The 16,273-nt window shown below is 41.8% G+C and overlaps 1 protein-coding gene across 12 annotated transcripts in view; it reads right to left on the reverse strand.

Moving 5' to 3' along the window:
- Window positions 1-8,148, reverse strand: part of CAST (calpastatin) — a 130,082-nt gene extending 121,934 nt beyond the window's left edge. For 3 of the 12 annotated variants that reach the window (XM_077139102.1, XM_077139099.1, XM_077139093.1), the window contains exon 1: window positions 6,910-7,039. Coding sequence is in view for 7 of the 12 variants with exons in the window: in XM_077139101.1 (XP_076995216.1) it covers window positions 7,919-8,005 (87 nt within the window). In the remaining 5 variants the exon portion in view is untranslated. Of the gene's footprint in view, window positions 1-6,909; window positions 7,056-7,593; window positions 7,684-7,918 lie in introns of those variants that run through there. The other 9 variants (XM_077139101.1, XM_077139090.1, XM_077139092.1 and 6 more) reach the window with 6 other exon arrangements.
- Between the last annotated feature and the right edge of the window lie 8,125 nt (window positions 8,149-16,273).

The raw sequence follows: 16,273 nt of genomic DNA on the forward strand, positions 1-16,273 counted from the left end.
TTAAAAAACACACACACCACGGCCTCAGCCTTGGGGTTTAGGTTCAGGTTGTGTAGGGGGATTGGGAATGGTTATATGTAAATGTATAAAAATATATTTAATTCCCCTCGTGATTCCAATGTGTGGCCAGAGTTGGGAACCACTGGTTTTGTGGAGGGATTTGTGGGCATCGTCACAGGAAGTGGAAATTTATGCTCTTCAAACCACCCCGCGGAGATGGCACCGTGGGAAGGTTCTCCACGTCAGGCAGGCTGCTGCAGCCTGGCCCTTCCTGGATAAAGTCCGATTGCTCAATAAAGGGGCACAGTGCCCTGTGTTTACATCAGTGTTTTCAGACCAATTCTGAGTCTTGCCCTATTAATGGCACATCATAGCTTCATATCTGCATATCAGTATCTTATTTTCTAGTAAAGCAAATAAATTAGCACTTTAGTATATACTTCCTTGCTTCTTTACTGCTTCATAAACATATACCTTGCCTTCCCAACCAGACAACAAATTATATTCATTATTAGCCGTGCGGAAGAAGCATGACACATAACTCCTGGCTGAATGACTGCATTTCCACAAACCTCTAAATTTTCCTGAGACGCACTTTTGCTTTGCTCAGATCAGTAAACCAGAATAAGAAAAGAGCCTATGAAATCAGCTTGAAAGATTAATAGACAGTGTTCAAATTCATATTTCCTATAAAACTCCTCGAAGCCATTCTTGTATTCTACTTGCTAAGTACAAGATACTGATTTCATGATTATTCAGCAAAAAAGCAGAGAGATCAAGATGTAAGGCTGGTTTTGCTTCTAAGCAGTCCTGGAAGCAGGACCTGGGCCTGTCTGCCCTCAAGTCGATTTCTTTGCTGTCCCTGCCCTCTTCCCTGTCAGCGTCCCAGGGAATCTTTACCGGCCACATTTCTCAGCTCCTTTCATAGATGGTCTCAGACCAGCTTTGGCCAATAAGGGGCACTGGAGAAGCATGAAGGTAGGGAAGAAGCCAGGGTGTTCCCCCATCCTCTGTCTCCAGGGCCTCTCTGGTACCATCTTCCGCAGAGCAGGCCAACTGTGGATCCAGTTTCCACAGGGTCACTTGGTACCACACTCTGTCCCTCCAGCCTAGAGATGGTGGCAGCTGTCTGCAACTTCTAATCTCTGTATCGCTTCACCCTCTCCTTTCGGTTTCCCAGGCACCTTCATTACCTGCATAACCCAACGCTCTGAATTTATACTCCTTTTAGTTGTAAATATTCAGAGTGGTTTCTGTCTCATGGGTGACCCTGACTGATACAGTTCGACAAGGCAGGAAAAACATGGGTTTGTACATTTATGGGACCTTGTGCAAATAATCTAACCTCTCAGTTTTCTCCTCGGAAAATGGGTCCAATGGGACCTAACACAGGGGATGACGTATTTCTGAAATGTGCTGCTGTTAATGAGGAGCCTGGCTCATTGCCTAGTTTATCATAAGAACCCAAAATTATTTCACTCCCTTCTTTTTCTCTAACATCAATTGACAGCGGTAAATTCTGACCGTAGTATGATAATGAGAATTAAGCAGAAGTTTGAAGGTTTCATTTTCTAAGGCTGTAAACATGACAGCAGAGTTATTTCATTTTTTACTTTCCTTATAATACAAAGGAACCAGGTCTATCTAATAAGTTTTCTTTAGTACTTTGTCTACTTCATAACTGTATATATTAGTCTTAATTCTCCAGCTGAGAAAATAAAGCACACGAGATAAATAATTCATTTTCCAAACAATCTACAGGAAGTTGGTCATAGAGATGACCTTAAAATTGTCAACACCCATGCTTTAAAATGCTTTGGAAGGCTGTGTGTGTGGGCATTTTGGTGGAAGCACGGGTTGGGACAGAAAAAGAAGTTTAGAGAAATGTTGTTAATCATTGAAGCCAGGCAATGGGCACAGGAGTTGCTCATTATATTCTTTTACATGTAATTACCCTAATAAAAAGCTCAAAATTTTTATAACCCCCTTTATCTCAAGAGTATGTCATCCAAGGGGCGGGCCGCGGTGGCTCAGCGGGCAAAGTGCTTGCCTGCTATGCCGGAGGACCTCGGTTCGATTCCCGGCCCCACCCCATGTAACAAAAACGGAGAAACAGAATACAATAAAACAAGAAAATGTTTAAAAATGTTTCCCTTTCTTCCTTCCTTCCTTCCTTCTCTCTGTCTTTCCTTTAAAAAAAAAAAAAAAAAAAAAAAAAAAAAAAAAAAAGAGTATGTCATCCAAAGGCCATCCCCTAGCATTTTACTCCATTTCAATACTGAAAACCTCAAACAGAGAGAAGATAATATGAGATGCAGGGATAATTACTAAAAAAAAAAAAAAAAAAAAATCTGTGAATGCTTTCTATGTGCTGTGGGGAAGATGATTATTAAAGAAATGTAAAAATGGAAGGCTAGGCTTTCAATACATGCTATGTTTCTGTCCCTCTAACATTTGGTATCACACTGTAAAATTATAAGCATAACAATCTTTGGGATTCTCAGATAAAAGAGGATACCTATTAAGGATTAACTACATAGGGTAATTTTTAAGCCCCAGTAGGCTTTTTTTTTTTTTTACTAACATTTTAAGATTCTGGTGAACATCCTGAAACAGTGCTGTAAAGGTACAGTCCCTTTTTAAGTCCAGTTTTCAGAGGCAGGTGTTTTACCTAACATCCACAGTTTAGCTGCTTGGATCAGTCTGCAGTAAGGGTTTTTGAGTTTTCTCTAAGTCAAAAGAGACGGCATGAGAATTTAAATGGTTGCTTTGTGGCTGCTGTAGTAGCCACTGGGAACTAGCTGTGGTTTTCCTATGAAAACTGGAACAGGAGGCCAGGATTTGCACTATCTGCATAATTTTTATGTCTACAGCACTTTGCATAGAACTGGACACATAGTAGGCAGACAATAAACCACTGTGTGCTGGTTTGAAAGGAAGTATGCCCCCTAAGAAAAGCCATGTTTTAATATAAATCTCATTTCATAAAGGTAGAATAATCCCTATTCAATACTGTATATTTGAAACTGTAATCAGATCATCTCCCTGGATGATGTGATTTGGTCAAGAGTGGTTGTTAAACTGGATTAGGGGATGACATGTCTCCACCCATTTGGATGGGTCTTGATTGGTTTATTGGAGTCCTATAAAAGAGGAAATATTTTGGACAATGAGAGATTCAGAGAGATTCAGAGGCAGCAGCACTACAAAGCAGAGAGTCCACCAGCCAGCGACCTTTGGAGATGAAGAAGGAAGACACCTCCCGGGGAGCTTCATGAGATAGGAAGCCAGGAGAGAAAGCTAGCAGATGATGCCATGTTCGCCATGTGCCCTTCCAGCTGAGAGAGAAGCCCTGACTGTGTTTGCCATGTGCCTTCTCACCTGAGAGAGAAACCCTGAACTTCATCGGCCTTCTTGAACCAAGGTATCTTTCCTTAGATGCCTTTGATTGGACATTTCTATAGACTTGTTTTAATTGGGACATTTTCTTGGCCTTAGAACTGTAAACTAGCAACTCATTAAATTCCCCTTTTTAAAAGCCATTCTGTTTCTGGTATATTGCATTCCAGCAGCTAGCAAACTAGAACACACTGTTTTGGCTTTTACAAATCACACATGTTCTATGAGTTCTCCACAGTTAAAATGAATTCCATATATTTTCAAGAAACTTCAACTATGTACCCTTTTCCTTCTGCGTTAACTGATCTGCCCATCTCAGGAAGCAGTCTACCAACAGTGTTTGTGGATGGAATTGTTTTTGCATTTTTTCTTAACTGGATGACACTTCCTGGAAATACTTAAAAAAAAATATTAATGGTGGCCATAAAGATTTTTGGTTAAGTTTCCATGAAAAGAAAATGAGACAACTTGGAGAACAGAACTTTAGAATCATATGAATTAGAGCTCCACCTTAAACACACCTAAAGGGAATAAAAATAATACAATGGACTACTTAGGGCTGTCACTTATTCTACTGAGACAACTTACTCAGAAATAATTACCCACCTAGCCAACCTGGACTCACACATGACCACCCTCTGTTTCCACCCCAGACAGCCACATCATTCTTTAAAAAGCACTTGTATAATACAATTAACTTTCTGGGACGTGCCAAAACTGATTAAAGAAAACTATCATCAGGCGTTACTCTTGATTTAAAAAGCTCAGCTGCAATGGGGAGCCAACCACCTCAGGAACTGCCAACTGAAAGAGGAGGTTGTGATCTGACCTTCACATTCCCGCCAACCTACGTCAGTGCCCTTTTTACAGAATCTATAATTTTGCATTTTCTTACCTCTAAAATTCACTGCAGCCAAGTGGCCTGGCCTGCCATGGAAGGCTTGTGACACTCTTCCCAGACTGACCACAGTGACTGGGCCTCCCAAATGACTGGGCACCTTGATCATGCTGAACTGGGCCCACAAGTCTAAGTACTATAAGAAACACCTTTAATTAACTTGGCTTAAACAAACCAACTTTGACTTGGAAATGTGATTATGGGTTTAAAATAAATTTTATCCTCTTTCATGCTTCACCATTAAGACACTCATCAGATGTTTTTTAAATCTAGCTTTTTAAAGTTTTTTTTTACTACGATCACACAATTCTTCAGAACATAAGATCCATAGCACTGACAGTATTCATTGTAGAAATATACATAGCAATATTTCACTGACTAGCTTATAGGTGGCACTCCCTTGAACAAACACATTTTAGATGCATCTTTTAATTATTTTAGTTTATTCTTCGTGAATTTTTAAAAGTTAGGTCATTCACAATCTTTTACAGAATTTAAAAGATTCCACTAAAGATATATTATAGGATTTACTCACATTCTGACATACACATACATATATATTATATACATATATTCTATATAATATTCATATAAATTATACATACATATATACACATATATCATAAATTGGCTTCAGGGATTTTTAGGGGATTTATAGGCAGGCTTTTGGGGGATTTCTGAATTCCCTAGAGCTATGTAGAAAACTGTATTATGCATGTGTGTGTGTGCCTGTATTTTGTTGTGGGAAGATGGATCATAACCTTCATTTGATTCACAAAATGGTCTGTGTTCAACCTCCCTCCCCAAAAGTTTAAGAACCCATGATGTAGAGCTGTATGGTCCAATACTATAGCCACCTGTGGCTATGAGCACGTGAAATGTGCAAGTCCAAGCTGAGCTGTGCTCTAAATGTAAAATCAACCTGGAATTTGAAAAATTAATATGAAAAAAGAATGTAAAATATCTCAACAATTTCGACATTGATTACCTGTTGAAATAATGTTTGGAATATAATGGGCCAAATAAAATAAAATATTAGTATAGTTCAGCTGTTTTTCTTTGCTTTTGTTAATTGTTACTAGAACATTTTAAACTATATATGTAGCTCACACCATATTTCTATTGTACAGCACCAGTCTGGGAAATGTCAGCGCGTGGCATGCTGTGGATTCTAGGAAATTCCTATTAGCAAAATGTTTTCATAATCATCCCAAAATTGGATTCTAAGACAGAGGTTTTAGCAAAAATGTCAATGTGTAAGCTTAAAACATAGGCTTAACTATTTTCATCCAAGTAGCCCAGCTAGTTTCCTTCAGCGAATCACAAATTTGGAAGATGTGGATGTCAACTCTTACCACTGCCCATCCGTATTTGCAGATGATTCATGTGGTACATTTTGATAAGAATCTTAGGACAAAAACAGGTCATTCAAAGCAAGCTTTCACTGTTAAGTACATCAATAAGATGCTACATTAGAATCACCTAGGAAATGTAATGGAAAACATCCTTGAAGAAATATCTCAAGGGAAATGGGAATTTCAGATCATTAAGTGTATGTCCGGCACTTTGATTCATGAATCTAATTAGTCTTTACCAACCCTTGTGGTGTGTATTATCAACCCCATTTTACAGATGTGGAAACAGGTTCAAAAGGCTGCCCTTCGAGAATAAAATCTGTTTTTTTCTCCACTGTGTATCTGGAAGCTATACAAGTGCCTGCCACCTGTCCACAATGGCCATTGACTTATAAATGGCAGTTTCCTGATTCTAATAGAAGGTTTTCTTGCTCCAAAGAATGTCTAGTTATAACCTTGCTTTTCCCAAACCCTATGCTAAGAGATGCACCTATTTAATTTTTTTTGGAAATTCCGACCATAAATCAATGGAACATAAATATTCCAACCCTGTCAACAAAACTTTGGGATATCTTTTTTGGAAAGCAACCTCTGTTAAATCATACTTCCTGGTTCCAGATCACTACAAGTGTCAGCTTGATTAATTGATACAACATTCAATGCACTACACAAATGGAACATCTTTGTCCCGTCTCCAAAGTAACCAAGTGCAAAGCATTCCCCCCGCCTCTCCCACCCCCCACCCCCCACGCCAAAAGAATCTTGATCTCGGCTACTTTTGCTCTTTGGGGTTTCGTGTTTTCTCCTTGCCCTAAATCAGGCTGCCTCGACTCCTTTGAATTGGAAAATGCATGCCTAACAACCTTCCTCTGAAAAAACTGAACCTAACTTGGGGGTTAAAAACAAACCCCCAGCTCTTGTGGGCTGCGCGCAAGTTTGTCCAAGTATCCGTGTCCGGGGGCGGAATTCCTCCAGCTCCAATTCCTGTTCCATTCAACTTGTGAGCAGGAGCTGAGCTTGGTGCATCTGCTCGCACCGAACCGCACGCCCGGGCTCGCTCGCACTCACATACCTGAGAAGGGTGAGTCTCCGGGCCTCTCAGGCAGCCTAACCCCAAGGTCTGCGAGGAGGTCGCGCCGGGTTCCCACCCTTTCCCGGCCAAGCCCGGACAATACCTCGTCCTCACGCCCCGTAGGACAAACCAAAGTACACACACTCCCTTCCCGTTCCTGCCCAGACAAGATCGCTCCCATTTACCGTCTTATACCACCAGCTTGCGAACGCCATGGTAACAACTGGTTCGCTTCTGAGCCGCGCGGTGCAGTACCCCGCGAGGGCACCCGGAGCGCTGCGGGGGGCGCGGAGCTCACACTCCTTTGGTGCGGGACCAGGCTGACAGCGAGTTCAGCTGGTCGGGTAGTAACCAGGTGGGCGTGCACAGGGGGCGGGGCCCGACGCAGACCCCGCCCCCGGCAAGCCGGCCCCACCCCGGCCGTTTTGGCTCAGGGCAGGTCCCCGAGAAGAGTTACTTCTCCAGGCAGCCACGCCCTGCAGCCAGGATTTGACGCGGAAGAGAGAATTCCCCCAGCCAGTTAAACAACCCCGACCACTCCGGGGGGTCCCGAATGAAGTTTATTGTCTTCACATCGCCATCCTCATTTTACTCCTGTCTCAACAGCCAACTTTTCCCGGCGCTGGCACTGCTTCTCGCCCCGCGCCACACCCATGACACCTGATCTAGGCCCAGACACCTCTGACCACCTTCGGGCGCCCGTGCGGCGGCGGGCGCTGAGCGCCGAGCCCTTCCCCTGCCCGGAAGGGGGCGCACGGGGCTCCAGGCCCGGCAGGCCCGGCACCGCCCCTGGGGAGGCAGCCCACGGCTCGGGGACGCGGGGCCTCCCCAGCGCCCCACTCCCCGACTCCGGCAGGAACGCCACTCACCTCCTGGGCGCCGCGAGCCGCCGCAGCGCGCCGGGGCCGCGGGGAGGCGGCGGGCTTCTGGCCCGGCTGGGACATGGCGAGGCCGCGGCGGGCGCTGCCACCGGGACCCGGCAGCGGCAACTGGGAGGCCCGGGTGGGGAGCGCTGGGGGGAAGGCGCGGAGCCAGGGCCCGGGAACGCGCCCGCGAGGCAGCTTTTCCGACCCGGCCGCGAGCCCGCGGGGGGGCTCGCCCTCGCCAGGCAGGGCCCTCCCCTTCCTGCCGGCGGGTGGCTGCGGCCCGCGCGCTCGGGGCACACGCCTAGCACCCTCTGCCCTGCGTCCTCACCCGCGACCCTCCCTCCACTGCAGGACTGTATGGTTCTCCTTGAGTCAGAGAGAGGAAGGGTTGGAGGTCGCGGGGTCCCGCCTTCATCGTGCCAAACTTCTGTGGGAGTTGTGCAATGGGAGAGTCGGGCCGGGGCGTGGCCGGTCTACGCCTCAATCCTTCCTCCTAAGAATCTCGAGAATTGGACAACTTGTCGGCAATCTGCCCGGCTTCAGCTGAGAGAAAATCTACTAAGGCAAATCTGGCTCACGCCTGGACTGTCTAAATAGGGAAGTGGATAACAAAAACAAACTTGCGTGTGTGCGCGTGCGCCTGTATATATTGTGTCATTTTACTTTGTTCTGGCAGACTAGGAAAGTTTAGTAATGTTTCGTGGGGAGTAGTTCGTAGGTTCCATCCCCAGGTTGGAGAACAGTCCCCAACTTCAATGTACCCTGTAGCCTTTCTGGAGTCTGGCGGGGTTTGTTTCTGAGGCTGGACCACTTTTGGCTTTGGCTCTTCTTGAAAAGCACTTCCTGGTTTGGGGCTGGAAGCGAAATTTAGCAAGTCCGAGTTGAAAAGTAAACGTTCATCTGGAGAGATTGCCAGCTTGCTGTCGCCGCTAGTTGGTGATCGCACCCGGCAGAAAAACCTGCTTTTCTCTGCAATGGCGTTGCAACTTTGGGTCTCTGGGCACCCCTCTCTGGAGTGGAGAGAGTTGAAGAGGGAGAGGCTAGATTATGAGGAAAGATTTGCCATGCTGTATGGAACTTGTCAGATATGAATTCTTGCATAGCCCCCTACTCCCTCATTTCTAGGAATACTGAGTTCTCGCTCCTCAGTTAAGGAGAGGCTAGCATCTTAACGGGGATGCTTTAAATGCATTTCCTCTTAAAGGGACCAGCTTACTATGTGTGTGTTTCCAATAAAACAGGCTGTAGTGCAGGAATTTATTCATGAAAACAAAATAACTTGAAAAGGGGGGATGTGATTGTTCAGGAATAACTGATTGCATCAATTGTATTCAGATTGGGGAAAATGTCATATCTGAAAGTTTAAAGAAAGCTTTTGTGATTGTGACCGAAATCACTACAGTAATTTAAATAACTAGAAAAATGACATGGATGAGGTAACAGGCATGTATCTTTTCTCTGTAATTGGGACCATTTCCTTACTAGGGAGCCTAGATGTCCTATATTCAAATTTTAGATCCTTGAAGTACATTATTCTGACTCTGGTTAGAACAGTTCCCATTGACTTCATGGCATTATCTTCCAACAGAGCATTTTAAATGGACTTTAAATAGTTGGTTTTTTTTTCTTGAGAGCCTTCCATGTAATGCATTATGATATAAAGATTAAAATACACACACACACACACACACACACCCTCCAGGAACTTAAGTTTAGTGGAATGATAACAGCATTTGTAACACATGATCATTTGGATGACTCCCAAAGAGATTTATTTTGTGAATAAGTACAAATGTGCTTTGGAGGTTTGGGGATCCATGGATTTTGCTAATTATAGGAAGGGAAAGAAAGGCTTGAGTGGGCTGGCAGAATACTGGGATGTGAACAGGAGAAGAGGTGGGGCTGTTCAGGGATAAAGAGGAATCCACTACCTGGCCAGAGCTGAGGGACCTGCTCAATCTTGTTTATCATCCTATTTTTTACTGAGCAGCTGCACTGTACTAAGTGATGCAGTAGGTACCAAAGGCTGTAAAAGATGCTGACCCTGCCCTTTAGAATTTGCTTAAGGGTTTGAACTAATATAAGCAGGACATCGATGGGCTAAGCACTATGAGTAAAGAGGTTTTTCAAAGAAGTTTAAGAGGAAAGTGATGTTTTCACTTTCTCTTGTAATCAGTGAGGAGTTATTAGAACTTTAATACCATGACCAGAATTTTGGCGACCTTGAGAAGTGCTTTTCAGTAATATATGGCGTCTTTTATTACATCATTATGTGCACATATTGTAAACATTTATTCCTTTATTTACTCCACGACTGGATGCCTGAAATGTGTTATCTAGGGACCTCCCACACTCAACGACCTTGCAGTTCAGTAGGAAAGACAGTGAAGTAAATCCACAATGATATGACTCTAGGGATAAGGGCAAGAGCAGTCAGGCTTTAGGGACTTCTCACTCAGACGGAGGGGTGGGTGACTTGGGGAAAGGGGCTGCTTCCTCCCTCCATGTCTTGACCCAAATGAGTTGAAGCCCCTTCCTAGTAATCCCCACATTTTATCTCCTCCTCTTCACTCCCACTGCCCCTGCACCTATTCAGGAGCTCATTATTCCTCATTAGAAAACATGTATAAAATGAAGGAAAAAAAAGGCAAAATGGAGTCCAGAGGAGGAGGCGCCAGTGGCTCCTGAGAAGGAGCAGGCAGGGGGGCTGCAGGAAGCTAGGAATGAAGTGGTCTGAGGCTAAGGAAGGAAAGCAGGTAAGAGTGAGGGATAGTCACTGAAAGCTTGAGTCAGATCATGTGTGAAGAGTGTATATTCAACCTGGTAACCTAGGCAGTGGGTTATACTGAGAAGAAAGCAAAATTTCTTCTGAGGTACCCACAGGTTTTGATTGTTTATTTGTTTGTTATTAGCTATTGAGAAAAGTTTAATAATGTTTTAATAATATCCCCCCCCCCCCAATTTGGGAGGAATTTCTTTTCACACCACCGCACAACTGGATGGGAAGCTACCCCCAGAAAAAGCTGGACCTTCTGGCTGATATTCAAGTGCCCTCCGATCCCACTGAAAGTTACTGTCCCATCTGCCATCTCCTCTCAGCCAAGTTTACTGCCTTCCTTAGTTTCATTTTCCTAAGTAAAAAAGAAGATAAATCTTGAAAATAGGAAAAGGATAGAAGACTCATCTGTTGCATTATCCAAAGAATGGCTTCAGTGGTAAAAATGTTGTGCATGTAGGAGAGGAAGATGTGTTAGCCAGTTGGAGAATATGTTTAGAACACAGGAGCCTTTGTCTTTCTTTTCAGATCACACTGGGTTGTGCATGGATGGCGGATACAGGGAGGGGAAAGAATGGAGATGAAGGATTGAGGGACAGAGGAAGAAGAGAGAAAAAAAGAGAGAGAGAATAGCATATGACATGATTGTTAATTTCCATGGCTACCAAGCAAGAGCTTGAGTCACACACATATCTATAGCCAGGTTTGCTTCTCATCGCTTATGACCGTCTTCCCTCCTGATAGTATGTCACTTGCCAAGTGCTTTCAGGCCTTGATCTTCAACATGGCAAAATTTCCCACTTGGCTCTGTGGACCAAAGAGGGCTGAGATCCTATTTCTTCATCAGAGGTTTGTTAGGAAGTACCCTGGAAAGGGAAAGGAAGGAATGGGTAAAGGGAGAAGCTGAACAGGGATGCAGATCCAACAGAGACTTAGGACAACTCTGCAGGGTGTTATGATGCTGGGATCACCTTCAGAGTTCGTCTCCAGGATGGGGAGTGAGGCCTGGGTCTTTATATCCCTGCATCAGTCATGGGATGTGGTTGATGCTGGAAGGGGGAGTGACCTTAGGACAGGTAACTGTTAAACTGTGGCAGTTCCCAGAGGAGGCTGACAGAGGAGGGCTGTTTGCTGGATGCACTACCAGCAGCTGGGGTAAGGAGTCCTTTATTCCTGAGGGGAACTGTGTGGCTTGTCACATCTATGACACTCCTCAATGTTCTATAATACCATAAAACTTTGCATATAGAATGGAAAAGGGAATAAATATTACAAAAGCATGCTGTCAAATTGATATGTAACAGAACATTCGGTTTGAGAATTTTACTCATTTAATTAAATTTCTTCTCCTTTCACAATGGCATTTGCCTTCAAGAGGAGTCACTGAAGAATAATTTGTGCAGCCATGCTGTTAATAATATCTGGATACAAAGAAACGATGACTTTACAACTGGAGATTGCTAAGAATGGTTAGAAATAAAGGGGAAATAAAATATTCATGTTTTTTTTCCTATGATATTGAAAATAAAAAAAGACTGCCTTTATAGATCTGACATCAGGCAAGGAGGTATACAATATCCCCTGCTTGCCTTTCGAGAGCTGTCCAGCCATCTTTTGCTCTCCCTGCTACTTTTCCTGGAGTTTACAGGTTTTCATCCTGCAGGGCATGAGGTTGTAAAAAGAGATGTGCTCCCAGAGTAAATGTGCTGTTAGAATCAGTTCTCAGTGCAGGCCCACCTACTAACTAGTGATTTGTGCAGCATCCCTGCTCATTGTCACAGCCCTTCACACCCGCGAGGATGCAGTGTGAACCTCCCAGGGCCTACAGGACCTGACCTCAGCAGCCTTGCACAGGTGTGGTGCTGTATTCTGGCCACACCCGCCTGATTTCAGTTCCTGGAACATGCTGGGTCTCTCCAGTTCCTGCCTTTGCTCATTTTCCTTCTCTGGGGATACTCTTCTCATCCCATTGCACTGCCTTAGGTATCCCTTTCTCCTTTCCTGATTCCTTAAATTCATGTCCACCTGTCCTATATGCTCCCCAAGCTAACTTTCCTCATAATGGTATCATAGTATGACTATCTGTGTGCAATTCTTGTTTAAAGCCACAGCAATCCATGCCCTAGTTTCTTAGGCCTTCTGTAAATAAAGTACCACACACTGGGTGGCTTAAAACAAGAGAGATGTATTACCTCACAGTTCTGCAAGCTAGAACATGGAAATCAAGGTGTCAGCCTTAGAAATCAAGACTAAACTTGTAAGTAATAGGCTGGGCAATTTAGCACTTTTAGTTGAAAATCTCTGATCATATAAAATCAGAAGGTCATGAAAAGCCTAATTTAGATACTTTGTGGTGCTATTTGTATTGAATAGCTCTCATAGTTAGTAATAGTAAATAAATCAAATATACTGTATTTACTGTGTATTAGGCATTGTTTTGAAGGCTTTGCATGCATTCACTCTTTTTAAACTGGTAACACCTTTAAGATGTAGGAACCATTATTATCCCCATGTTACAGGTGAGGAAATCAAGGCCCAGAGAGGGTGAGTAATTTGACCAAGGTCACACAGCTACAGAGTGAAAGTATTAGCATTTGAATCAGGTTCTCTGGCTCCAGAGTCTGTGTTCATAACCATTACACTATTATTTCTTCTCTGTTATATACATAACCACATTTATAATGGACCAAGGAGTAGAATACTTATATATGTATAGGAGATGTGATGATGCATTGAGGGGAATTGAAAATTGTATTTCAAAAGAAGTATTTTAATATCTGCTTTGATAACTCAAAAAGTGAATTTTAAAAGGTACTTTAGCTATCTGTTCTTCAGTCTATTTGGAGAATACAAAAATAATACTTCCAGTCAGTCTCTAAAAAACACATTTTATTTTATCATATTTATATTAAATGTCTACAATAGACAAATCTGTAAGGATAGGAAGTAGATTAGTGGTTGTTTGGGCTGGGGGCAAGTGGGATATAAGGGAATGTTAGCTAAAGCTACAGGGCTTCTTTTTGAGGTGATAAAAATTAATTGTGGTGATTCACGCATCTGTTTAATTACACTGATTAATTCACTTTAATTAGGTAACTTGTATGGTATGTGAGGTATATTTCAGTAAAGCTGTTTAAAAAAGCTTTTCCTTAAAAACCTGCCTCCAACATGATGGCTGTCTCTGAACTTCAAAAGAACAATTTCAAGATTCTTATGTTGCTTAAGTTTCTGTTTATCTATTTAAATTTGCAGCTCCTCCAAGGGATTTAGTAAAATACAGCAGGAGTGGTTTTGTTACTTGGCAGATTCACTTTGTGTCTTACTCAGCTACTTTAAGCAATGAACATATTGCTGTAATTTTATCTTTAAACCTTTAAATAGGTTATTACACATACAGCTTCATTTGAAATATTTTAGGTTTTATTTTGAAATATTTTACACATGCAGATTCATTTGAAATATTTTAGGTTTTATTTGAAATATTTTAGGGGTGCTTATTCTTAGGAAACATTTATTAAACATAAGATTATTTTTTTTTTTTTTTTTTTTTTTTTTTAAAGACAGAGAGAAGGAGGGAAGGATAGAAGGAAGGAAGGAAGGAAGAAAGGGAAACATTTTTAAACATTTTCTTGTTTTATTGTATTCTGTTTCTCCGTTTTTGTTACATGGGCTGGGGCGGGGAATCGAACCGAGGTCCTCCGGCATAGCAGGCAAGCACTTTGCCCGCTGAGCCACCGCGGCCCGCCCATAAGATTATTTTTTAAATGAAACTTTTATTTGGGACAGAGTTACCTAAAAATTGCAAAGATAGTACGGAATTCCCATATACCTCTCACCCTTCCTCAGTTTCACTTGATGCTATATTATCATGATATATTTGTCAAAACTGAGAAAACAACATTAGTATATGACTATTAGCTAAACTCCAGGTTTTATTTAGATTCCACTAATGTCCTTTTACTGTTTGAGAATCCAATCCAGGATATCACATTGCATCTAGTCTTCATGTTTCCTTGTCTCCCCTGTGGTCTGTGACCGTTTTTCTATCTTTCCTTGTTTTCCATGACTGTAACAGTTTTGAGGAGTATAGATCAGGTATGTCTTAGAAGGTCCCTCAATTTGGATCTGTCTAATGTTTCCTTCATGCTTATACTGGGTTTATCAGGCTTTGAGGAAGGACAACCGGCAGTGGTAAAATGCCCTTCTTATCATATCAGGGGTTACTTGACATCCACATGACTTAACACTGTGATGCAAACCTTTATCACTTGGTTTAAGTAGTTTGCCAGTTTTCACCACTGTAAAGTGTCAAGTACAAAACAAATCTGGACTTGGGAGGTGAGATAAAATGTTGGCTTGATAGTAGATTTGAGAATATTTTATGCTGAAGTAGCCTTTTTTTGAGAGGTGCCATTCAAGTTCAGGAGTCTGGAGGAAGGAGAGGATCTTAACCAAAGTTTGGTTAATGGGCATTTTGTTTTGATTGATCAAGGGGAATGCGTAGTTCAGCTCATCATTCAAGAGGCAAAGAAGAATGTCAAGGGACTGTGTCTGGCCTTGTTATAGGTAAACAAGGGGCATCGTGGAGTCTTATCTCAGTCCTAGGGGAGGCTTAGATTGTTGTAGTACAAAGGGTGATGGGTTTCTTAACCTTCATTCTTTTCCATGATCGCAGGGCTTGAGCAAAAATTAAACATTGTCAACACATCCATTTTTCCCTTTCCATACTCTTTTATTTGGAAGCAAGTCACAAAATCCAGCCCACACCCAAATGATTTTTAAGTGTGAAATTTTCTTTGATTTTATTTGTTTCAAAAGTAATATCCACTTACAAGAGTTTCAATGATTATTGCTTTAAACTGTAATACTGAACTTTAAATTTTTTGAGATTTTGGTACTCTGGAAAGATATATATTCTTAATTATATGAATGGGACAGTGTGACAGTTGCTTTCAGGGAGGTGAAATATGTTTGTTATAATTATTTTTAAACAATTATCTTTTTAAAATTTTAAACTATCAATGAGTAATAAAGCATTTAAAACGAATATCAAGCTTTACTGGAGGAAGATATGGGAGAATATTTTTTATAATGTTAAATTGTAAAAACCCTCTCCAAAAGATGACACAAAATCTAGAAGACTTAGAAGAAAGGACTACTAAATCTGACTGTACAAAATTTAAAAATTCATCATGGAAAAGAAACATAAATAAAGACAAATAAAATGACTATCAATCAGTATAACATCAAAATTCAATAAAACATTACAAAGGACACAGAAAAAGGAATATAAATGCCTTTTAAGCATGAAACGATGCTCCAATCTGACTCAAAATATGATAAATGCAAATTAAAACCACAATGAGGTACCATTTTTCTCCTATCAGATTGGCAAAGATAAAAGTGATTAATATTGTACAACACTGACAATATTACAGAGAAATAGGCACTATCCCACATTGCTAATGGGGTGTAACAGTTGTCGGCAATTTGGCTAATATCTATTGTAAATGTCAAATATATACGTATCTTTTCACTAGTGATTTTACTCTAACATATACTGGCCTATGTACATGCAGAAAGTCATATACAGAACCATTCATTAACAGCATTGTTTGTAATAGTGAACAAATGGAAACAAGCTATATGGCCACAGCTAGATATAGTTTGAAACAGTTAAATAATAGGATATTATGCAGCTATTTAAAAGATAGATTTTTATGAGCTGACACAGACTGTCCTGCAAGGTCCCTATTAACTGAAAAGGGCAGTGTGAAGGATACTATACATAGTATTCTAATTGTCTGTAAAAATAAAAGGTGATATATATATTTTATACATTCTTTATATGTGTGCTTGGATTGTCTATTTCTGGAATGATACATAAAATCTGAAACAGTGGTTGCC

The sequence above is a fragment of the Tamandua tetradactyla genome, chromosome 21 (genome assembly GCF_023851605.1).
Source record: "Tamandua tetradactyla isolate mTamTet1 chromosome 21, mTamTet1.pri, whole genome shotgun sequence".
NCBI lineage: Eukaryota > Metazoa > Chordata > Mammalia > Pilosa > Myrmecophagidae > Tamandua > Tamandua tetradactyla.